Source organism: Octopus bimaculoides, chromosome 2 (assembly GCF_046866305.1).
Source record: "Octopus bimaculoides isolate indiv1 chromosome 2, ASM4686630v1, whole genome shotgun sequence".
Classification (NCBI taxonomy): Eukaryota; Metazoa; Mollusca; class Cephalopoda; order Octopoda; family Octopodidae; genus Octopus; species Octopus bimaculoides.
In genome coordinates, this window is record NC_142929.1 from 97,882,436 (window position 1) to 97,909,277 (window position 26,842).

Below are 26,842 nucleotides of genomic sequence, written 5' to 3' on the forward strand. Positions count from 1 at the left end.
ACAACACATTTCGTTACACAACCCGCTCCACACTCATTACACTCATGGAGTGGTTGGCGTTAGGAAGGGCATCCAGCTATAGGAAAGTTGGTTATACATCATTAGATGTATACCTGACTTTCCTATATAAAATTATTGAATATAAACGGAGCGCTGAACTCCAGACTATCAACTTATACAACATTTTATTTAGGTGGTAAATATATACATCTTTAGCTCTTGTTGTTACAGCTTCTGTGTGTATGATCATAGTTGTCGGGACGTTGTTATGTAGTTGTAAGCGAGCTGTCGAGCGTAAGTCCGAAAGATGTAGAGAGACAGCTTAACACGTAAAGAGACTGTCTCCAGAGTTCGAATGTTAGAGACACTCTTGACACGTCCATGCTCTATGCTGGCCAGCAAGAAAGAGAATGAATTGAGCGGGAACGCTTGCTTGTTTAATTCTACGCATGCGTGAGACTACGCATGCGCACGGCGTTACTACACAGCCATAGAAACCGTGCCAAATCAGACTGGAACCTAGTGCAGCTCTCCAGCTTATCAGTTAATGTCAAACCGTCTAACCTATGCCAGCATGGAAAGCGGACGTTAAATGATGATGATATATAATATTATACAAGTTTATGGTATTCTGAAACTATTCTCAGACTACAAACATAGTTAGGATCTATTCAATTTGTTATTATATACATTATCCTCTTACTTAAGTCTTTTTTCAATATATTTATCAGCATCAGTGAAACTGTCACGAGAAAGATCCAAACAATGTTGAAAATTCCGCACGTTGATACCATATTTCCATTGTTTTAATACTTGCAGTCGGGCAAGTGAAATCGAAATCATGATTGAACCAAATTCGATGACTGGCACCTGTGCCAGTGGAGCGCTAACAGCACCGGCCGAGCGTGATCATTACCAGAGCAGCTGTCTGGCTTCCGTGCCAGTGGTACGTAAATAGCACCATTTGAGCGTGATCGTTACCAGCGTTGCCTTACTGGCACTTGCGCCAGTGGAACGTGAAAAAACATTCGAGCGAGGTCGCTGCCAGTGCCGCTGGACTGGCTCCCGTGCAGGTGGCACGTAAAAACACCATTTTGAGCGTGGCCCTTGCCAGTACCACCTGACTGGCCCTCGTGCTGGTGACACGTAAAAGCACCCACTACACTCTCGCAGTGGTTGGCGTTAGGAAGGGCATCAAGCTGTAGAAACTCTATTAGATCAGATTGGAGCCTGGTGCAGCCTTCTGGTTCGCCAGTCCGCAGTCAAATCGTCCAGCCCATGCTAGCATGGTAGGCAGACGTTAAACGATGATGATGATTGTTAACAAAGCTTCAGATATATCAATTTTTCATCTATTCTCGATACTCAACTGAAATAAGTTTGTTACATTTATATCCCAATATTTTATAAGCAATCATAGCCGATCTAGCAGAAAACATACTTAATGCAGAATTTATTAAATGAGAAAGCCGGATAAATATTATTGGGTGACTCTTTTTCTTTAAGCCAAAAGCTAATGTAGTTATCTCCCTTAGCTTGTATGGTTTACATTGCATAATTCGATGTGACGAAACAACTGTTCTAGTTTCAAGTTAGTATATTTATAAACTACTATTGAACATGAATGTCTTTAACAACCATTAACTTTGAAGTTACATCATAACTAACTAGCCTTCATATACTGAAAATTCTAATTTATACACCGCTTTGTCATAGATATAAAACATGCTGTAACTTCTTTCCAGTAAGAAATAAAAATATTTTGCAAGTAAGTATTAAGTTTACCAGTTTTACATTTGCTATTAAGAGGTTATAAATTGTCAGATGTTTGTGTGAAACTTCAAAGAATAGCTTCTTTATTATTAAGTGTTGATGTGCTCTTGTTTCACTCATGACAAGCATTCACGTTCACTTTTTCGATAGGTGTAATACAAATAAATGAAGCATACACATACAACAAGAATTATTAGCTTTAATCCACGATCTTCTAATAATCAGTTGTTTGTTCGGTGGAGTTTCGGAATATCTATCAGTCCTTATGGGGAAGGAAAATGGTACGGAATTAGGGGTGCAAAATATAAACAATTGAAATTCTAGGAGAAAAAATTTCTTCAGAATCGTAAATTCCGTTGTACGAAATACAAACACTGGGCGATCTTCGAAAGATCGCACAAATACTGGACAAAGCACGCACTCTCGCACTCTCTCTCTCCCCTTAATTCATTACCCTTTTTCTTCTACATGAGGTTGTGATTGCTATTCCGAAAGTCAGCCTTTTGTTCTATTTAAACAATGTAAGAGTGAAAGTTTTATGTCAGTTTTGGTGATGAAGACGGTTCCGCAGCATAACTGCAGTCCATTGATCGAAACAAGTGAAAGAATATGTATGTATATGAATGTGTATATATGCACACACACACACACACATACAAAAAAAATGGTAAAAATCAATGTTTCTTCTCTTAGTGGTAGTAATTATAATCTTTCTTCTTTTCAGATTTCTTTTATCATCAGAAACTTTATTTCACCAAAGAATGTCGGTGCCATCAAAATCCACTGACCTCCCTAGAGGTTTAATAGATCGTAAAGGGACACCTGCTGGTCGAAACACAAGGTGAGACAATGGTTATTTAGTTCAAATTTGTTAATTAGTCGTTAACAGTAGTATCTTCTGTTAATATTTCAACTTTATTAATCACTAGCCTAAAAGCCGCATTCCATGGATGTTATATATATACACACACACACACACACACACACACACACACATATATATATATATATATATATATATATATATATGTGTATATATGTGTGTGTGTGTGTATTGTGACTTTGTGTCTGTTTGACCCCTCCTCCCACCGCTTGATAACTAGTGTTGCTGTGTTTACGTTCACGTAACTTAGTGGTTCGGTAAAAGAGGCCAATAGAAAAAGTACAAGGCATAAAAAAGAAAGAACTCGTATCAATTTGTTCGATTAAAATCCTTCAAGGCGGTGCCCCAGCTTGGCCGCAATCTGACGACTGTAAAAGATGAAAGAACCACTAAATTCCTTAGTAAAACTTAAAGCTAAGGGAGGTAACTCTTGTACCTCTCACGGTCGCTTTACCTACTAGAAATAGCAACCCAAATGCTTTAAATCAGATCTCAATGCTGGATGTTCAAGAACCAAATGAAGGGCAGATTTTCAATCCAGGGATCATCCCAATTCTAAAAAGATATAATATGTCTATGTAGAGCAAATGTAGACTGAGATACAGGGGTCCCAGACAGACAGAATTTTGCTTTTATTAATATGGATTATCATCATCACCATCATTTAATGTCTGTTTTCTGTTCTGGCATGCATTGGACAGTTTGGTAGGATCTGAGAACCTGCAAGGCTGTACCAAGCTTCAGTGTCACCTATGCCATGGTTTCTATGGCTGGATATCCTTCCCAATGCCAACCGACTTACAGCTTTATTTGTATCACTGGCATTAGTGAGGTAAGTTACAGAACAGAAAAGGAAAAATGGAAAAAGCACCCCACTTCTTGGACGGGATGTTAGTGAGAGGAGGTGGTTTTATGTCAGGTGCTGAGAGGCTAATGTATGATAGAGGGACAGAAACAGGTGTCTTGCTGTAGAGGAGACATAACTACTCCACATTATATAAGGATGAGTATTAGTAGTCAGGGAGAAGATAAAGATAGTAGTGATGGAGTGCTATTGTATTTAATAACAAGTCTTCTTTGTTATTCAAAGTTTAAATGAACTTAAACAGAATGTATGTATATTTCTATCATGTGAAACGCACCAGTACTGTTATATTCACTATATATACAGACACTATGTGCTTGCATTTCCAATAACAGGGAATAATGTTCACAACCTATGGTGGTTAAACAATTTAAACGATATTGATACTAAAACATAGGTTAGTATAATCTACTTTCTATTCATAACAGAAAATAATAATCAAGGAAATTAGCCTCATGGCTGTGTGATTAAGAAGTTTCTGATCCCAAGTTTGATCCCACAGCACTACACCCTTTGAATGTGTCTTCTATCATAGCCTCAGGTCGATCAGTACTCTGTGAGTAGAGTTTGGTTGAGAGCAACTGTGCTGAAACCTGCCATGTATTCTTGTATTCTTTTACTTGTTTCAGTCATCAGACTGCAGCCATGCTGGGGCAGTGCCTTGAAGGATTTGGTAAAAAAAAGTGCACACACACACACACGTGGCCTGAAATAATTACTGGGGTTGTTATGATTGATTGAACCTTTACAAAATTCCAAAGAAATATGGTTTCAAATGAAAAAGATTTAACAATGTCCTTCCAGAAATATCACATCCTGAATGGCAATAACAATTAACCGACAAGTAGCAGATTGTATTGAATGATAGCATTTTGTCCATCTGTTACTACTACAACTTACTAAACTGCAAACAAGAAAGTTTCTTATGTCAAGTGACCTGCTAGAAATAGCAATGAGGGACTCAAATCACACTCTACCATCTTCAAACAAAAGAAAACCCTGGATAATACAGTCTTAGTTGTGCTATATATGAAAAACTGACATGTTTTTGAATATTGGAATACTTTTGATTACAGGTCTGTTTGATGAGGATTGACCTCAGGTTACACAACAACTAAACTGTAAAGTAACTTTCTAATGATTTAAAACAAAATGAACTTTTTAAAGCAGATATCACAAAATTAAGTTCATCAATTTTATTGAATTACTCAGACTAATCAACTAAAGCATTTTTATAAATGTTAAATCAATCAAACTAAGCATTCATTATTTTATATATTAAGTGAAATCGAAATCGAGTTAAATTGGACACTAAACTCCACTTGCGAAGACCTGTTGAGGCAAGTGAAATCGAAATCGAATTATATTGGACATGAAACTCAGCTTGCGAAGACTTATTGGGGCAAGCGAAAGCGAATTTGTGATGGCACTTGTGCCCACGGCTTGTCTAAGGACTTTCGAGCGAGATCGTTGCCAGTGTCCCTGGACTGGCTCTTGTGCGGGTGGCACATAAAATACACCATCTTGAGCGTGGCCGTTGCCAGTACCACCTGACTGGCATTCGTGCGGGTGACATGTAAAAGCACCCACTACACTCTCTGAGTGGTTGGCATTAGGAAGGGCATCCAGCCGTAGAAACTCTGCCAAATCAGATTGGAGCCTGGTGTAGCCATCTGGTTTCACCAGTCTTCAGTCAAATCGTCCAACCCATGCTAGCATGGAAAGCGGACGTTAAACGACAATGATGATGATGATGATGATTATCATTGTTTTTAATTAAAATATCATCATCATATCAAATAGTGTTGTGCAAACCTTTATTCTCAATATGTTTTAAAAGCATAAAGTAGGAGATGAGTTGATAAAGTCTAGACAGATGTGGCTATGAACAAAGTTTTGGTGTCACTGATTCAGTTTTTATTATATGGCTTAGTTGTTGTAGAAACGTTTTTTTTTAGGCACTGGTGAATATATTCAAGGTAAAACCAGAAAATTATGTAAGATGTGACTGGAGGACTTGTTTGTTAATTGTACAAAGTGTACAAAAATACTGTGATTCAATCAGTAATTCATTTATTATTATATATAATCTCTAATTGTCTTTCTTTTTTTAAAAAAAAAAAATCTTTACCATCATCTCTCTTTCCTTCCCTTTGTTTTCTGAACAATTAATTATTCATATGCACATCCTGTGGTGTTATGCTTTGAAATCAAATATTGTTATCCCTCTGCTGTTTATTTACACCAACAGGTTGCCTTCAATTCGTGGTCCCCGTGATTTGACACTTGGTGGCATCCCTAAGAAAGTTTTTATGCCAAATATTCCTTCTCGAAGATCAAAAGAAGAGTAAGTAGAAGTCTTCTTCTTTGCAGTTTCCATGTCTTCTTTTAATACTGGGTGCAGTATATATCTTTACCCATTATTCATTTTATCATAAAATAAGAAGTTTTAGTGTTTGGTTAATGAAAGTTTACAGGTTAATTATATTTATTAACAATATTTTACATATATTTACAATTCTACAATTCAAAATGACCACCATTTGTTTCTACCATAGCCCTTAATCTTTTCACAACTGAAGTGGATGACTTATTATGTTTAAATAATGGGTAAATGTATATGCTGCACCCAGTATATTTCTCAGATGATTATTTTATAAATACTGAGAGGTAAAAGTCTATCCGCAATATACAATGCATTTTGTAGAGGAGAACAGATCAATTGGGTGAGTTATTGAACTACCAGCTTCATAGATGTTAAATTTATATCCACTTCATACATTTGAACTGTGTATTTAGTTCTGCATACTTCAGTTCACTTTATTATTAAATATAAGATCTGGGTATGTACCCTGGAATCAAATTATATTGTTGGGGCTTAGTGCTGATCCTAATGAAATTCTCAGAGACTTTGGGAACATATATTTTATTGTTTTATTTTATATTATAAAGTAACAGATTACCCTGCTTGTCTCATTTCACTGTTGAGGAATGAGCAGTAAAAACAGCCTCTAACTGTAAAAAGTAATTAATTCATATCTTACTATGATGTTGGAAAAACACCTTTGTAATTGTTTATATATTACTAATGATGTGATAAATTCAGAGTGAGGTGATAAAGTCATAACTGAAGCTTAAATTACTTAATTTTATACAGATTTATTCTTTACATACACCATCACTGTTTATCAAAAATTGATCTGTATAATTGGTTTTACTTGACTCTATAGCTAGTTATTTAGTCTGTGTAATTAGCTAACTGCTATGGAGTGTAATTTAAGAGCTCAGCATGCTGAGTAAGTGGTCTCATTTTAATTCTTTGGTTGTAACTATTTCAGTTACATAACTGATTCTCTTAGGAAAGCATGAAAATCACAACCTTATGTACCTTCTCTAAAGATCTTCAGCTTCATGTCTTTGAAAGGTTTTGTGAAACTACACTAATGTACCTTCTGAAAAACTATTATAGCATCAGTATAACTTCGTTGGGGAATACTTCTTGTACCAAATGGAAAAGAAAACTAGAAAAAATTGTTGATATTGTATCTAAAGTAGCCAAGCAACAAAATAAAGATAGGTTAAAGATATTGGTTTCTAATTGCTGGTCATGGTTTTAGTTATATTATTAATGCACTCAAGGTAGGTATAAATATTACATAGCACTCTGTTGATTCCACTTAGTATTTTATGTTTCTTACCTGCCTAACGTATGATACATAAACTAAAAAAAAACCTTATTTAGTTGGTTACTCAATAATTATTGTTGACAATGTACCTTCTGTAGCAGCACCAGCAGTACAAATTTGAAACCAGAAAGCCAACAACAAAGTCCCAAATTAGATCGCCATTCACGGCATGAACGAGATCGCGGAAGAGGTCGAAATAGAGGGAGAGACAATGTTGTACAGTCACATTCCATCTTTGAACAAGGTCCCTCTGGGGAGTTTCTTTCTCGGAATAGTAAGTTATTTTCTTTTGTTCTTTTATCTTTTGTTACAGCTCAAATTGAATGTGTTTGATTTTGATATTGCAACAGTTCAGTATATATTTCATCTGTCTATTTAGAAATAAATATACTCCATGTACCATTAATCCATTATTATTTAGAATATGAGACATTTTGGTGCAACTGTTTTGACGTAATTGATTCAACACTGACTTACTTGACATGAGATGTTTTAATGTATCTCGTCCTTTCTCTCTCTCTCTCTCTCTCTCTCTCTCTCTCTCTCTCTCTATTTTTCTCTCTCTCTCTCTCTCTCTCTCTCTCTCTATTTTTCTCTCTCTCTCTCTCTCTCTCTCTCTCTCTGTGTGTGTATAAAGAGAGGGGAAGTGTTAATGTCAATCATGTTCAATTAATAAATTGTAACCACTCTCTTTCTCACATTCTTTCTATCTGTATGTGCATATTTCTACATGTGTGTGTGTGTGGGGGGGGGGGGGGGGGGATTGCCTGCAGCACCAAAGAGTACTGTTGTCTCATTCCATTATTATTCTTGCAGGAGCTCCATCTTATTCCTCTGGTGATGGTGGTGGTGGTGGTGGAGGAGGAGGCGGCGGCTCCAAGATTTATAAGTCATCTTTTAATAAAAGAGAAAATAAAGAAGAAACAAAAAAATTACTTGACAGACTCCTAAAGGATGATGTAAGTCAGTTTTATTGTTGACTAGCTTGAGTAGCTTATCATTGCCAGGCAATTTTCGCAATAGAATGCCTTTCTATTGTTGAGAGCTGAAGAATTATGTATATTATTTGTCCTCATCTTGATTGTCGTTAGCACCATGTTTCGGCTGATGTACTCTTCAGCCTTTATCAGGTGTCCTGGGGGAATTTCGAACCTGGGTTCTCATTCCTAAAGTATTTTTCCGATGTTATTATTATTCAGGTCACTACCTGAAATCGAACTTGGAATCTTGGGGTTAGTAGCCCGCGCTCTCAACCAATACACCATGAGAACTCAGGTTTGAAATTTCTTCAGGAGACATGATGAAGGCTGGAGGGTATATCAGCCGAAACGGGGTGTTAACAACAAACAAGATGAGGACAAATATCCGTCAAATGTAAATAATGTAGAATGCCTTTATTTCAATTTTTTTATTCCAAGTCAAATCATGTCTTCCCCGATGGATAGGCCTCTTGATTGGGACAGATTTCTGCTTTATTTGGGGCAGTTTATGTCTCAATAAATGGAGACTTTTGTTTTTCCATTTGGTACATAGACATAAAGATTTTTCTTACATCCTACTCTTGAACATAAAGCTGACCATAGATGAAGGAAGGCTCTTCAAGGTGTAAACCAGGAACCAAAAATGTTTACCCCTGCAATTTGTTGATGGTCATGGCACAACTAAGGCTCACTGGAAATTGAAGTTGTTTGAATTGAAATAGATCATCATCTCGTGAGTCCATGTGATGGAGGCTCTTGTGTGGTTATCATCTAATCTATGCATTCTATGCTTGGGTGTTTCCTGAGATCGTGTGACGGAGGCTTGTGTTCGCATATCATCAAGAGTCGATTCATTCTCTATTCAGGTGTCTCCTGAGCTTGCTGCTGACACTGTGAGGGTCTTTCAATTCTGTCACCCTCATGGAATTCCTTACACACATATACACACATGCACACACACACATACAAACATACGCACACTTAACATGTGAGATATACACAGAGAGAGGTAAATATATGTAGAAAGGGGTAAGTTTACACTGAGAAAAGCATAAAAGATGGAAAGACATAGGTTGACAGAGAGAAAGGTATGCAGACAGACATGCTCATCTGTGACTGACTTGCATTACATGTCATATCGAGAGAGAGAGAGAGAGAGAGGAGCAGCATGCAAGAAAGGTATCCACATACTGAGAGAGAATGTGGTAAATATATATAGAGAGAGATAGAGAGGAAAAGCATAAATAACAAAATGAGACAAATAAACAGATAGAGGGAGGTAGATAGTTATAAGATATGACACACATACACACATATACAAACACACACACACTCAGGTGATCATGAGTTTAAAATGGCTGTTTCTAATCTGGAAGTTGAGTTATTTCTTGAAGTAAATTATACTTTTTGATTACTTATAACCAAGTACTTTCTCCTTGGGATGCTGATTTTGAAAATCAAATCTGTTTTTCTCTAGGACACACCATTTCAGAGCCTTTTGATGACATGCACATATACATACACTCTTACACTCTCATTTATATGGTAGATAAATGCTAAAATAGAATGACAGAGTATCTTTTTTCTTTTCAGAATTGTATGAGACACCATCATTTTAATGTGCATTTTCCATGGTTTGACTGAGTGTATAACATGGTATTTTCTATGTATCTTGATTCTGTACAACTTCATTCATAAGATTTAACTTTTTAAACCTCAATCAAATTATTAACCTGGAAAGATTTATTGCCTATCAACTTTGTGTTGTATAAAAAGGATGAGAATTAGCCCTTAAAAGCCATTGTTTAAAAAATATTATCTGAAACCTACCCCTTGGATGGGCTGGAATTCAGAAGGTATATTTCTAAACAATGTACCTAGTTGGCTAACTAGCCCACATCAGCCCTGACCAAAGGCATTCCAGCCATGACTATCCCATTTTTTCAGACAATGTATGAATGACCATGTCATTCAGTGGTTTCTCTTTTTGAAATTGTATGAGATTTGACTGCTATTTCTAGCTGATAATACAGCCGTATAAATGTTCTCCTGACATCTTAAGTAGCCTAATGTTTTATTTATGTTTGTCAGTTTATAGAACCATGTGGGATAGATGATGACAGTATGCAGCCTGTGCAGCTCCCTTTCACTTGCAAACTTGAAATGAAGGATGAGAAAGAAAATATTGGTACCATACCAATTAAAAGTAAGTATTTCAACTTGAAACACTTTAACTAGAGAGCCCACTTTTGTGTTGCTCTACCACTTGTCATCAGCACTGTAGTGTGTCCATCTAGCAGTAAATGGCTACTGTGAGCAGTACTGCTTACTATTGTAAGTGGCAACCCTGTATAGCACCAAATATTTCACAGTGTTCTGGTGCATTTTTTCATGGCACACCACTGTAGAAATTGTCTTGCCCTCAGAAAGACAAAAGAGACCTCTTAACCTAGTTTTGTCTCTGCTCCATTTTCCAACCACTTCACAGAGTGTACTGGGTATTTTTCATTGCACCAGCATTAATGAGGTTGCCTTGTAATTAACTAGGCTAAATAGCTCCCGTGACTGAGAGAGAGAATAGGAGATGGGGTGGTGATTTTAGGCAAGCTGTTGAAAAATTTAAGTATGATGAGAGGGGTGGTAGAGAAAAGACTAACAAAGACAAGGTGAGGGAAAGGAGTAAAAGAGAAATAGCTGTCTCAGTTGAGATGTCTTGTCATGCTAGTTACTTGGTGGCATCACTGGTGCTGGTGTCATGTAAAAAGCACCCAATACATTCTGTAAAGTGGTCGGCATTAGGATGGGCATCCAGCCATAGAAGCCCTACCATAGAAGACAGCAGGGCTTGGTATAGTCCCCTGGCTCACCAGCTCCTGTCAAATATCCATGTCAGCATGGAAAGTAGTTGTTTAGTGGTAGTGGTGATGATGATGATGATATATAAACTGGCTAAAACTAAACTTGAGAGCCGTCTAAATCTTCAAGCAGCTATTTTGATTTGAGACACACACCAACAAACATCATGATAGTGATATGGAACAAGAGAAAACACTCCCACAGAAATTAAAATTTATGTAAGGAAAATTAAAATTCAGAATTAAGGGAGGTAACTTGCATATATATATATATATATAAAAGTGGTTTGACTGAGTATTGGTAGCAGTGCAGGCAAATAACAATCCATACTTTCATTTCTTTCTTCCTCCTACCTTGGTCTATCTTATGTACTCATGCTTTCTCTTACCCATTCTGTTGGACACATAGCTCTAATCAAACGAAAATAACATACAGTAGTAAGAGGAAATGTCACTATCTTGGAAAGGATCAGTTATAATTATTTATTATAGTGTGAAGACTATTCTCTGTTTATACTTCATGTTTCATGATTTTTTACAAATGCTACTATTGATTGCCAAGGAAACATGGACAGCAGTATAAAAAATGAAGAATAAGGTCATATATCATTATTTAACGTCCGTTTTCCCTGTTGGCATGGGTTGGATGGTTTGTCACAAGCTGACCAGCTGAAGAGCTGTCCAGGTTCCATGTCTGTTTTGGCATGGTTTCTATGACTGGATGCCCTTCATAACGCCAATCATTTTACAGTGTGTTCTGGGTGCTTTTACACAGCACAGGTGCGTTTATGTAGCTCTGGTATATGTGCTTTTTATGTGGCACCAGCACCCATGAGCTGCAAGATTAAGAATGCTCAACTGGAGAGAGATGCTGGGGACAAGCCTGTGTGCAAGGACAACCATGCTTTTATTTAGCTTGACATGTCTTTTCAAGTACAGCAAACCACCAAGAATCTTGGCCCCCTATCATCCCCTCTGTGAGTCCCAACGTTTGTAGTCACAACCCATGTCTCACTTCCATGTTGCATAGCTGTTTGTACACAAGCATCATACATTCTGCCTTTCACTCTGAGGGAGAGGCCCTTCATTACTAACAGTGGTTGTAGCTCTCTGAACTTCGCCCAGCCTATTCTTATTCTAGCGGCTATGCTTTTGGAACAAGCTCCTTTACTACTAACTTGGTCACCTAAGTAACAGAAGCTGTCTACTACTTCTAAGGATTTCCTTGACATTTGAGAGAGTCTACTTTTTTGTACATTCCTGATGTTTAATGTACCTGTACATCTGCTACATGTAAAGACTACTTTCTCTGTTAGTCTTCCAGTGATACCGCTGCACCTCTGATATGTTCATATCTTGCACTGGGTTCACCTCATGGAGTTTCTCCCAATACCTTTCTACATATTGAGCAGGGATCTGTGATTTATCTCTTTTTCTACTTATCATTACTTTGGTCTTTGCTAAATTAACTCTAAGATCCTTTGATTGTTGTCTGTGCTTCCATACCTAAATTTCTTCTCTAGTTTTGGTAGTGATTCAGGGATAAGAACAAGATCTTTGGTATAGGGGAGCTCTCAAGGGCAGCCAGTCTTAAATTCCTCAGTTATAGCTTGGAGGATCATGATAAACAAGATGGGGCTAAGAACTAATCCCTGGTAGACTCCTACTCGTACACTAAACTCCTTGCTATACTCATTGGCGACTCTCACCTTACTGACAGCATCTCTGTACATAGCTCTCATTAACCATTCATCTATCCCTAGCTTGTGCATTTACCACCAGATAAGGGAGTGGGAGACCCTGTCAAAGGTTTTCTCCATGTCAACAAATTTAGCTAAGTATTTCTCCTGCAGCTGTCCCACCAGGAATATAGCACCGGTGGTGCTTCTTCCTGGCACAAATCCAAGCTGCATCTCATCTATGTTAACTCTCTTCCTAATTAATTGAACTATAATTCTTTCTGCAACTTTCATCACCTGGTCTAGCAATTTGATGCCACTATAATTATTTCTGTCTAGGTTATCATTCTTGCCTTTGTAGCAGTTGACAATAATGCTGCTACACCAATCATTGGGTATAACTCCCTCGTGGATAACCTGATTAACCATATGGGTGATCAAGTCATATCCCACTCTGCCAGATATTTTAAGCATCTCAACAGTGATTCCTGATGGACTGAAGGCTTTACCTGTTTTCATATCCTTAATTGCTTTATCTACAAACCGCTGTCATATATCTATCTATCTGTCTGTCTGTCTGTCTGTCTGTCTACATACACACACACACATAGATACATATATTATGATTTCATATAGGTATAGCAATACTAATTACCAGCTGTTAGAACTCAGTATACATATGTTTTAGAATAAAGCATTGGGTGAGTACAGAGCATAATATTAATTAATGAATGACAAGAGAACAAGAGTCATGTAATTACATTTACTAGCTTACTGCTATAAGATGCAGGGCACTCAGATGTGAGTATGTTGTTTCTTATAGCAGAAACGTCTATAAGATAGTGAAGGTGATTATGTGACTTCTGTTCTCTTATTGTTCATCAGTATATATATATGTGCGTATGTATATGAGGGCAGATGTTTTATATTAATTTTGATTTTTGTGATATTTTAGCTGAACCAAGTGAAGAGAATATGTTAACAGATGCAAAAACAACAGAAATAAAAACTGAGCAACCATTTCCAAAACATGCTTCCGGTAAACAAAACACATGTGAACAACTGTTCAGTAAATGTATGAAATCAGGTAAGACCTCATTTTGTTGTTTGGTTTTCATATTGATGTGTCACTCATTGTGTAAAAGTAACATTATATCCATATCGTCGAATGTTATCCTTCAATTACTTAATCATTATATCAAATAGAATTAGTTTTCATCAATAATTGTATTTCAATTGGCGATTGATACCAAAATATTCATACAAGTAAGGCCATTGCTGTCTATCAGTAATGCTCTGTGGGCAAAATAATTTAGTTATTCTAATTTTGGCAATCAATCGTTGTTTGGTCTCAAAGAACTGAAAGTATTTGTTTGGCAAATTTTATATGGAACTTGCCAAACAAATACTTTCAGTTCTTTGAGACCAAAGACGATTGATTGCCCTAATTTTTTTTTTTTTTTTTTTTGATGTGACAACGCATAGCCAAACGTGGACATTTACTCTTGTCTTCAAATTTTACTGGAAATTTCTAAGAAAAATTTTACTAGAAATTTCAAGAAAATTTTACTGGAAATTTCAAGAAAAAGAGGAAAAAAAAACAAACCTATACTGGTACAACACCAATTTTCCAGACATAGTTGATCTAGAATCTCTTATAATCCACACTAATTTATACTATTGTATCCATACTTCATTTAACTATCTAAGTAAATTTAATATTTCTTTAATTTAGAATGTTGTGACTAAAGTGATCACCTCTGGTTTGGAAAAATCAGCAATCTAGAAAGGCTTTGAAACCAAAATTTCCACAAAATCAATGTTATAACTGTATTGTGTTTCTCGTCAACAGTGACATTACTGTACTTATAACTTTACTGATCCCAATCATTATCTTTCGAGAATCCATACAAAATCTCACATTTTATGTTTAGTATATCTTAAAAGTTACAGTACATAGGTGCAGGAGTGGCTGTGTGGTAAGTAGCTTGCTTACCAACCACATGGATCCAGGTTCATTCCCACTACGTTGCACCTTGGGCAAGTGTTTTCTACTATGGCCTCGGGCCGACCAAAGCCTTGTGAGTGGATTTGGTAGACGGAAACTGAAAGAAGCCCGTCGTATATATGTACATATATATATATATATATATATATATATATATATATATATATATATATATATGTATGTATGTATATATATCATCATCGTCGTCGTCGTCGTTGTTTAACATCCGCTTTCCATGCTAGCATGGGTTGGACGATTTGACTGAGGACTGGTGAAACCAGATGGCTACACCAGGCTCCAATCTGATTTGGCAGAGTTTCTACAGCTGGATGCCCTTCCTAACACCAACCACTCAGAGAGTGTAGTGGGTGCTTTTACATGTCACTGGCACGAAGGCCAGTCAGGTGGTACTGGCAACGGACACACTCAAAATGGTGTATTTTATGTGCCACCTGCTCAAGAGCCAGTCCAGGGGCACTGGCAATGATCTCGCTCGAAAGTCCTTACACATGCCGCAGGCACAAGTGCCAGAAAGGAGACGCTGGGCACAGGTGCCATCACAATTTCGCTTTCGCTTGCCCCAATAAGTCTTCGCAAGCTGAGTTTCGTGTCCAATGAGGGAGACAACGTTGGCATGGGTGCCAGACGTCAAATTTAACTCGATTTCGATTTCACTTTCCTCAACAGGTCTTCGCAAGTGGAGTTTAGTGTCCAATGAAGGAAGGAAGGTACACATAAGTGGACTGGCTGAGGCCTTAGATTTAGGTCTCACTCGGCTTGCTGGGTCTTCTCACACACAGCATATTTCCAATTGGCAGAGTTTCTACAGCTGGATGCCCTTCCTAACGCCGACCACTCGGAGAGTGTAGTGGGTGATATATATATATATATGTGTGTGTGTGTGTGTGTGTATGTTTGTGTGTCTGTGTTTGTCCCCCCAACATCGCTTGACAACCGATGGTGGTGTGTTTACATCCCCCGTAAATTAGCGGTTCGGCAAAAGAGACCAATAGAATAAGAATTAGGCTTCCAAAGAATAAGTTCTGGGGTTGATTTGCTCGACTAAAAGCGGTACTCCAGCATAACCACAGTCAAAAGACTGAAACAAGTAAAAAAGAAAAGAGTACCCATAATGAAAAAATACATGAAATAAAATGTGTAAAAGTTGACAATAGAAAAGCTTTATGTAGTTACTTGATCTTCTGGAAATGGTTACTAAATTTCCTCACTTTGTGCCCAACTATCTTAAAATAGGAGGGAGACATTAGGCAATTTAATCCTAGATAAGGAAAAAGATGGCTGGGTCAATGCTTTTATCATAGGTCTGCTCTGCAACAATATATTCAATATATGTTGCTGTGTCTAAGTGGGGTAATTCTGTGAAAAGCTTTTAATGTGTAGTGAATGAAGTCGTTCACCAGGTTAAATGTTTTACAGCTTTCTGAGTTGGAATTCTGTTTGAGTTAGATTTATTCTTACACATAGAAATGATATTCAGACTTACACACACACATTTAAACCTTGTCAGTGGATATGGTACACACATTCACATATCTATGTTAGAGAGTTCAGTCCAGCCCTCTGATGTTAGATCCTGTCAAATTGTCCAACCTATGCCAACAAGGAAACCTCATGTTAAACGATAATGATGATCATGAATGTTTGTTAATTTTGTCTTTAGTTTTCAATTAAAACAATAGAAATATTTTTTAAAGTCTAATTTCTCAAACAACCTTTTTTTTTACCCTGCTTCACAAAAAGTGAACAAATCATATTGCTTAGTTGTACTGACAAAAAATTAATTTTAGGCTCCACCTGAATCAGGTTATCATCATATACAAATTGTTTGCTACTATACTGATTACAAGGGAATGGCTCACACTCATAATTTAAAAGGAACTACAACATAGAGTGGGTGTATGCTCTCGCTGCCTTGACGGGCTGAATCATTAAAAAGCAGAGATTATGTTCATATGGGATGGATGGAATTTGTTGAAGTGGATTTTCTATGTCCAGTTGCCTTTACTATTGTTAACCATCACCTGATTCCAAGCAAGGTAATTTTTTCCCCCCATGACCAGACATGTTTTCACGGAAGATTGAAACTGAAGGGTCCTGCTTGCATGACAGTGGTACTCATTTACAACTATTATGCAATGTCAAGGCAAAGCAACAGAAACACACATGCACACAAGTAAGCACAAAAATGCAAAACAAGGTTGAAAAAATTAGTACTCGAATACTGAAAATAGAGTAATATGCTTTTTATTAAAGCTGAAAAAAATTTTCACAAACTGTTACTCAGTGTTTCGCATTACTGTTTGTCAGACAGTCTAATCACAATTGTCCGATGAACAGTAACATGTAACTCTGAGTAATAGTTTGTGATGATTTTTTTTTTACTTTAATAAAATATATACATACACAATAGGCTTCTTTCAGTCCACCAAATCCACTCACAAGGGTTTAATCCACTTGGGACTATGGTAAAAGATGTCATGCAGTATGACTGAACCAAAACCAAGTGGTTAGGAAGCAAACTTCTTACCACACAGCCACACCTATAAGGTTAATATGATTACATACCTGGATCTGCAGGCGTCATGTATGCATCCTTATTGGTTGACTGTAATTAACAACAGATTGAAAAGAAAATGTGTTCCCAATCTACTATTGTATACAGTTAATTATAAAGTTGATTGCATGAATCCTTTAGGTTTAGATTCTATTTGCTTTGCATATTATAAACATAGATGTCAGTATAAATATATTAGCAAATTCTTTATTCAATACTGTAAATGTTTTCTACTAAAATCTACAGGTTACTATGTTACTATATAAACTTCTACTAATTCTTACTTTAGAACATGGAGAGCTGCTATTCCTTCAATTACCAGATGTGTTACCAGGAGTTCCACCCAACCTAGAAGATATGCTTAATGTAAAAATGGAACCTGGATTACAAGCATCTGACCAAAACAAAACCAACTCACAAAGTACATCTGAAGAAGAAGTATGTTGTTTGCTTTTATTTTATTTTCATTTTGTTAATTGATCAGGGTAAAGACAATACACTTGAGGTTTGCAAATCACTCTCAGATTGGTGAGTTGAATGTAGTGGCTATCTGCAAGAAAAATGAATGTTGAGAGAATTTTAGAAGAATGTAACTGTTGAGAGAATAACAGTGAAATATTTAGATCTTGGGAATAAAACATATTAGGCATGAAATCAAGTAGAGTTGGGTGCATCAATTGGGTTTGGTTAGAAAGTGTATAAACTTGCTTAAAGCCAAAGTCATTGTAGTTGGAGTAATAGAGACAGTTTGGGAAAACAGCACATGTAGCAAGTAGAGTCTGTAGTATATGGGGGATTGTCAATCAGCAGTTGGCTTTCTTTTGATTATAGTCAACATTTATGAGTATAGAAGTAGCACTATTCCATATATGTAAACAGTACTTTAATGTGGACTTTATTTGAGTTTTGTAAGTGGATCATCACAAAGTCATGAAGTATTTTTTATTCTTGAAAAGAAAGTCTTATGTTCAGAATTCAGTTTTGGCTGTGTTATACATGATGTTGCCATGAGAGGTCATCAGAGATTGTAAGGCCTAGCACTTGTATTAACTGTGAATGCAGCAGCAATCATGAAATGTTCAAGTGCCCTCAATATGTTATGAGGTTTAGATGGACAACATACAACAGTCAAACTTTGTAACCAAAGTAAGGTGATATACTTTGTTGGGGGCACCATTTAATGTCCATTTTCCATGCTGGTATGGGTTGAATGGTTTGGCAGAAGCTAGCAAGTTATGGCTGGATGCCTTTCCATTAGTTATGGATTTCCAATGAGTCAATTACTAGATCATTACATTTGCAATGGCAAGATTGTCTATGCAACGGGTGGAATAAATATCGCAAAAGAAGCAATTTATTAGTTTTCTTGTTGATGTTTGTATCTTTTGTGGATTTACTTTACTGAAAGACGCACATATATGATGGGTTTCAACACAGATTTTGTCTCCCAATACCACTCACAAGGTTGTTGTAGAAGGCACTTCCTCAAGGTGCTGTGCAGTGGAATCGGACCCAGAACTATATGGCTGCAAAGTGAACACAGCCATCATTTGAACTGTTAATGTAAACACTTGAAGTACCATTAAACTACATGACCACTGTTGCTCTAAGTGTTTACAGGTAAGTGATTGTTCCTACAACCTTTAGAAGAATTAGGGATTTAGCTGTAGTGTCTAATTCCAATAATACAGTTAGATCCATCTCTTCTCCAATAGTCCATGGAAGGGTTTTGTCTGATACTGCAGAGTAATGAAGTACTTATCAGTTATTAGGAGCACCCATTATTTACAACAATGAGCTGAGTCTGACAGTGGCTCCTATTTATAGCAGGACAAATGAACCAGTGAGAAATGTCTTTACTTGAGACACAGACTGATAACTATTAAACCTGAAGTTGTGTGAATAGAGGTGGATGTATGTGGGCGGGTGTGAATATAGATTGTGTGTGTGTGTGTGTGTGTATGCAGTAGTCAGAGGATATCAGTTGCTGGAAGGTAGGAAGTCACTTCTAACAATCTGTATTTTTTTTCTTCAATTCACTATTAACATGTGTAATGTTTCCATGAATGCACAATAACCACTTATAATCATTATTGTTCATTAAATTTAAATCAACATTTTCTACTATGTTCCCTGTGTACCACTTTTTTTTTTTTCAATTCAGTTGTGTTCTCATTATTAATTTTATTATTACTATGAAAGCAATAGAGCATCTACTTAATATATAACAGCATTTAGTTTCATTCCTCTATGTGCTGAGTTCAAATCCTACCTGAATTTGTTGTAACTTTTTTATCTATTTAGGGTCAATAAAATAAAAATCAGTCATGTACTAGAACTGATTTAATCAACTTAGACCAACTCCCTATATATATGTGGCCTCGTTTAAGAAATTATTATTTCTCTTGTTGTTTCTTGTAAAAAATTTTATCTATAAAGCAGAACATATTGATTTTGAATATAGGCATATGAACTTAGACAATTATATTGAGTGTCATAATGACTGGTACATATTTTATTGATCTCAGAAAGATGAAAAGTAAGTCAACCTCTGCAGGATTTGAAATAAGAATATAAAGGGTTTCAACAAAATACTGCAAAACATTCTGTCTGATGTTCTGCCAATTCTTTATATAAATAATCTATATGGGTTCATCATCATCATTTTTTAATGCCTTTTTTCCATCCTGGCATGGGTTAGACTATCTTATTAATATCTTCTAAGATGAAATTTTGCTTCTTTGCATAGTTGATTTAGCATAAATGGTTTTCAGAATCCAAACACAACCTCTCTATATTCATTAGTTTTACTTCTTCCCTATGCAGTTTTATGAGGGGTGTTCATTAAAGATTTCCCCTTACCCACTTCCCAAGGACTGAGATAAATGAAACTTGGCATGATTATTAGTCTTTCTCTACATAGCCACCACCAATGACGACACACTTCTCCCATCACTTTATGCTGCTGTGAAGACTTCATCTGTAGAAGTTAACAGATTGTGTCTGGAGCCAAGACTTTTACTTTGGAAATAAGTTCATCATCGTCTGAAAAGTGCTTCCCCTTCAAGAAAGACTTCATAGTTGGAAAGAGGTGGAGGTTAGATGGTGCAAGGTTGGGAGGATAAGGGGGATGAGGAAATATTTCATAGCCTCAGGAGTGTGCTTTCATCTGGGCAACATGTGCATTGTGAACTGGGGCATTGTCTTGGAGAAGGCAGACTTCCTTGGTCAGCATGCCACACCTCTCTTCTTTGATGGCATACCGCAATTTCTGTGGTGCCCTTTGCTAGAAAATCCATTATCACTACTCTGTGCTGGTCCCAAAAGACTGTTGCCTGCTGAGGGTTGGACACAAGCCTTCTTTGGAGGTGGTGAATTATCATGCTTCCTTCCATTGCTTTGACTGGACTTTAGTCTCAGGATCATAGTGATGGACCCATGTTTCATCCCGTGTGATAAGTCTGCCGAAAAAGTCCTTGTTTTCTTGGCACATTGCCAAAAGAGCCTGGGAGCAATTAACTCACACCTGCTTCTGTAAAGGTGTGAGCATCTGGGGAATCCATCAGGCAGATAACTTCTGCATGTGCAAATGATCACGAGTGATTTTTTTTTCCATGGCTCCTACACTTATCTTCACTCCTTGGGTCGGTTATGTGGCAATCCTCCAAAATGGAAGCTTCCACTTTATGGATGGTGTTGTCATCAGTGGCAGAATATGGTCATCCAGGAATAGGAGCAGTTTCCACTGATGTCCGACCACATTTGAACTGGCGATGCCAGTGCTTGACTATGTCGTATGATGGTGCATCATTACCAAAAACTTTCATCTCATTGAAAGTCTCTTTTGGTATATGACCTTTCAAGTATAAGAACCTGATCATTGATCTGCATATAACTGTCTCCATTATAACACCTTAATCCACTTCAGCAGCCATAAAAGGCAAACAAATACTAGTGGAAAGCTGCAATTTACAATGTGACATGTAGAGACATGTATGATTATACCTGTACAAGTTCTGTTATCTGCAATAACTGGAATTGGGCCAGGAAATTTTTAATAAACACCCCTTGTACACTACAAGAAATTACTTTCTAGTAGTCCATCTTGTTCTGACCAAGCTGGTGCAAGGATCATCAGTGCATTGTTGTGTATTTTTACTGAATTATTTCCAGTAAATATTTTTTATTTAGGGAACCTGTGGAAGAGGTTGGCCCAGGAAGACCTGGGATGAGGTGGTGAGGCACGACCTTTGAACATTGGGCCTCACCTAGGCGATGACTTCTGACCGAGACCTTTGGAAATATGCTGTGCGTGAGAAGACTTGGCAAGCCAAGTGAGACCTAAATCTAAGGCCTCAGCCAGTCCACTTATGCGTACCTTCCTTCATTGGACACTAAACTCCACTTGCGAAGACCTGTTGAGGCAAGTGAAATCGAAATCGAGTTAAATTCGACGACTGGCACCCATGCCAACGTCGTCTCCTTCATTGGACACGAAACTCAGCTTGCGAAGACTTATTGGGGCAAGTGAAAGCGAAATTGTGATGGCACCTGTGCCCAGCATCGCCTTTCTGGCACTTATGCCCACGGCATGTATCAGGACTTTCGAGCGAGATCGTTGCCAGTGTTCCTGGACTGGCTCTTGTGTGGGTGGCACATAAAATACACCATTTTGAGCGTGGCCGTTGCCAGTTCTGCCTGACTGGCCTTCGTGCGGGTGGCACATAAAAGCACCCACTACACTGTGAGTGGTTGGCGTCATGAAGGGCATCCAGCTGTAGAAACTCTGCCAAATCAGATTGGAGCCTGGTGTAGCCATCTGGTTTCGCCAGTCCTCAGTCAAATCGTCCAACCCATGCTAGCATGGAAAGCAGACGTTAAACGACGACGATAAACGACAATGATGCCAGTTAGTTTAACTATAAATCAACAATGGATCTTGGTCTGCTAGAAATAGCAGTCAAATCTTCAAATCACATCCTATCAACTTCAGAAAAAAAAGGAGAACACAAGGGATAATACAGATCACCTTTTTATCATTTTTTTTTTTTTTTTTCTTTCCATGTACAGAGTATCTAAATATCTCCTTCTGTAGGTCTGCTTGAAAAAGGCTCACCTGGAGCTAAACAACAACACTTTTTTTTCTTTGTGCTATGTTCTTCTTTGCATTGTTTATTGTCACTCCATACAATCTGATTTCTTATCTTTTCTGGTTCTAAACACTGTTTCTTCTTTGATTTTCACAGAACAACATTCCTTTGTATTCTCTTTCCTTTTTGCAGTTATATATCTATATATCATTATCATTTAACATAACATTCTTACATTTGTTTCCTTCCATGATGCTGTTATTCTGTCTATATTCTTCCTTGTTCTGCTTAACCTTATTGGAGGCCAAAATTATTTCCCTATCCTAATATTTAAGTTTGTTTTTATTTTAAAAATTATTTTCAGGTGACTGTTCCCAAAAACCCAAATATTAGCTCATTAAAAGATTTTTCTGAAGGCTATGTTGGTAAACTTCAAACTCGGAAGTCTGGCAAGGTTCAGCTTCTGTTGGGTAATGTAACCCTGGATATATCGATGGGCACTCCTTGTGGTTTTCTTCAGGTAATGAGATTATTGATTGGATTTATTTACTATACTATTTACAAACACTATTATTTACAGTTAGTTTGGTTAGACTGATGATACTTCTCAATAAAAATCCATCCATCTTATCCATTTTCTCCACCCACTATTCCTGGGAAGATTGTTGGGGTAGAATTCTCAAGCATCTCCTCCATAGGATTCAGCTGTCATTACCCTTTCTGGCTGGATTCCCAATGCGATCAACTGAGACTATGGATATTATTCAACCAGCACATTCACCTCTAAGTCTCCTGTTGGTTGACTCAACTATCCTGCTGGTTGGCTTGGCTTCGGTTAGAATCACTTCTAAATATTCTGACAAACAAAGGCAGCAAGCTGGCAGAATCATTAGCATGCCAGAAAAAAATGCTTAGTGACATTTTGTCTGGCACATGTACTGAGTTCAAATTCTTTTTGTCTTTTAGGGTCAATAAATTAATCAACAGTCGAGCACTGGGGTTGACATAATTGACTTAATCCTTCCCTTGAAATTGCTGGTCTTGTGCCAAAATTTGAAACCAATATTGTGACAAAAAAAAAAAACTCCGAAAACATTTTATTTTTAGTTCCCTTTTTCTTCTAATAAACACTCATGCATTCATCATCATCATTTAACGTTCATTTTCCATGCTGGCATGGGTTAGATGGTTTGACCGGAACTGGTAAATTAATATTCTAGTTGAAACTTAATATACTACCGGTCTAATAACATACAGACATTTGATGATTGTTCCAGTTACCTGTAGTTTAATAATTCTTAATTTTTTTTTATAGCCATTTTATATACTTATATAAGAAGGGTTTTTTCCCCACAAATTAAAATTGTCATAATATTTTCAACTTATATGCATGCTTCTTATTACAAAACACAAAAGTATATTGAAATGTAATTTAATTTTTTTAAAGATTAATTTATAAATTCAGTTTTATAATTTTACACTAAGTACAGATTTAAAATACATAAGATGGTAAGCAGAATTAAGTACGTACATGGGAATTGAACCCATGCCCTTTAGTTGACTCCATGATGTGTTCACCAATGAGCATCTAGTTATCTATCTCTGTGGGATGATTTTAAACTGCACATCTTAAATTCACAAAACACTTGTCAGTCAGTAGCATAGCAAGAGTGTGTGCCTCCCAAGACAGCCTTTGACTTCCTACTCGATTAGGACACCAACCTTCCACTGGCTTATACTGCAGGCACAGAAGTGTCACCCTCATTAGAGTATTGCCTGGGAAAAACGACTCTCTCACTTTCACTCTCTAATTATACTACTGTTGTCAATTATACAATTGCTCTCTACTGCTAACATTAGTGTTAAAATCTACAGTACTTATATTTATAGATTGAGCTGTTGAAAACTAATCATCTTTATCCCAAACACTTGTAACAGGAAGTGAACCAACACTAGCTGCTAAGCCAACTTTTTAACAGTTTACTCAGTGTTATCATGCTTAATATGTGTAGTGAGAGGGAAAAAATGTAATTAATAGCATATATGTAATGAAACTCAATCAGTAGTATGAATTTAATAATTTTCACAAGTACATGTGAAAACTCTGGACATGTTTTGGTCCTATTAGACCTCCTTAGTGAAACATAACTTTTAACATACCTTCTAAATTAGCAATAAGAGAATCACGCTGATGTACAACCTGGAATCATGTGATTGGGAAGCAAGCTTCTTACCACACGGCCACACCTGCTTTTGTTCATTTTTTTTCTTTTGTGGTGTTTCAGTTGCTCTTTTATTATTGTTTATTGTGTAATGTTTTCATTTAAATTATCCAATATATATATATATATATATATATATATATATCACACACACATACACATACACACACACACATATATATATATATAAACCTTTCTTTTCTATTTACAGGACCTTGTATCAGTGAAAATTAATGGTGACAAAGGTGACCTCACAGTCCTTGGTCAGGTCAATCATAGGTTAATATGCACACCAAATTTTGATGGTTTAGTGAAGAGCAGTTAGTTGACCTATGATAATGTTTATAGGTCTATTATCCATGGATTTTCCCAAATTGGACTTTTCAAAACCTTATACTCCAGCTTATTTGAGTCTACGAACTAATATAAAGTTGTATTTAATATTTCCCTTACCTAAGTTGATGTAATGACATCCAAGAAAGCTGGCAGCAAACAACAAAACCAAACCATGATTATTGCTTACAGACATTTCACTACATTGTTTATGCTTTTGAGAAAAGCATAAATGTGACACACTCATTTTTCTTCACCCACTATATATTTAGGCTTTGTGCCTATGCAAAAAAAATCTGTATCAAATATTGTACTTTTTCAGTTTTGTTATTTTCTCCTATTTAAATTTGTAAAAAACAATTCATTCTTATATATTTTGTTACTTTTTCATTGTACTTGTTTTTCTATTCTTTTCATAAATCAGAAACTCATGTGAATGTAAATATTTGCTTGTTGTTGGCTTAGTGGTTAAATTCCTGAATTACTCAAAGGCCACAGGCTCAAACTTTGCTACATGACTGCAGTTTGGGGTAGGCAAAATGTTGATGCTAGTCACTCAGTCATCATACTGTGGAATTTGAAAACATTAGTGACAGCAGTCATTATATAGAAGTAATTGTTTGATGTATTACAAGTGAGGTTGTGTGACCAATGTAAGTAAGCTATAGTCTGTTTGGGCAGCAGGAATTATATACTCTGCCTTTGTGACTGAATTAGCTTGGCTTAGGGTGGTATATCCAGATTATCGGTGGCTAGGGACTTGAAGTTCATTAGTAGGGCATATCTTTTGTGGCAGCAATAAGATCATTCTTCCTATTTATTGATTGATACTTTGAGCTGGTGGAGTATGTGCAGTGTCTCACAAAGGCACCATTCAATGACATCACTAAACATTATACTGGTATGACAACTAATAACTTTAAAGGAAGATACACACAACACATGCACTTTCTCTGGTGTAGGAATAGAGAAAATTCCACTTTTTTGACTCACTTCATCAAGAGACTCTGGAACCATTGAAATGACTTCCTTAATATCAAAGGGAATATTATTAACAGGGTCCCTCCTTACTCAACTGGAGCTCATAATTGCCAACTCTATGGGAGTAAAATTAACAAGCAAACTTTTATATATGAGTGTGTATGTGTGTCAGTCTATTAAATACCAGACACAAAGTATTGGTCAACATGAGGCTACAGTAGAAAACGCTTATTCAAGGTGCTCAGAACTATATGGTTTGTAAAGCAAACATCTTAACCATACCTCAATGCTGTCATTACATTAGCTTCCCTGTGTCATTTCATTGCTACCTTTATTCTACTTCATTTGATATCTTTGTGTGGTAGTTTGCTTATATAAAGCTAACCAGAACCACACACCAGCATTCTACCACATTCAATATATGTACACATGCTACAAAGATATCAGTAGAGAAACATATCGTATTCAATTATAAGCATAGATCAAATAAGAAGGGATATTTATTACTACTGCTGAGACTATTTTAATAAATATAATTATATGATATTTTTGTGTGTTTTTAAATTAATGCTTTGCCATTAGACACATCATCATTTAACATCTATTTTCCATGCTAGCATGAGTTGGACAGCTTGACAGGATCTGGCAACCCTCAAGGCTGAGCCAAATTCCAGTTCTATAACCAGATGCCCTTCCTAATGCCAAATACTGGTAATGTTTCTTTTTTTCATAAATCATTTTTATTTATTATTCTTTTATTTGTTTCAATCATTTGACTGCAGCCATGCTGGAGCACCACCTTCAGTCAAACAAATTGACCCCAGGATTTATTCTTTATAAGCTTTGTACTTATCCTATCAGTCTCTTTTGCTGAACCACTATGTTATGGGGACGTAAACACACCAGCATTGG

The 26,842-nt window shown here is 36.7% G+C and overlaps 1 protein-coding gene across 3 annotated transcripts; it reads left to right on the top strand.

Moving 5' to 3' along the window:
* The first annotated feature begins 1,518 nt into the window (after window positions 1-1,518).
* Window positions 1,519-26,476, top strand: LOC106869104 (DNA-directed RNA polymerase III subunit RPC4). 3 transcript variants are annotated; one of them, XM_089347230.1, is made up of 11 exons: window positions 1,519-1,591; window positions 1,717-1,768; window positions 2,498-2,614; window positions 5,773-5,868; window positions 7,306-7,481; window positions 8,024-8,166; window positions 10,279-10,393; window positions 13,677-13,808; window positions 17,594-17,742; window positions 22,759-22,914; window positions 24,828-26,476. In XM_089347230.1, exons 3-11 carry the CDS (start codon window positions 2,535-2,537, stop codon window positions 24,939-24,941), a joined length of 1,161 nt encoding a protein of 386 aa, XP_089203356.1. In that variant the 5' UTR covers window positions 1,519-1,591; window positions 1,717-1,768; window positions 2,498-2,534; the 3' UTR covers window positions 24,942-26,476. The 3 variants fall into 3 exon arrangements, with proteins under 3 accessions (XP_089203356.1, XP_014770128.1, XP_014770129.1); XM_014914642.3 differs by having other exon boundaries at window positions 1,519-1,768; XM_014914643.3 differs by lacking the exon at window positions 1,717-1,768.
* Window positions 26,477-26,842: the final 366 nt, after the last annotated feature.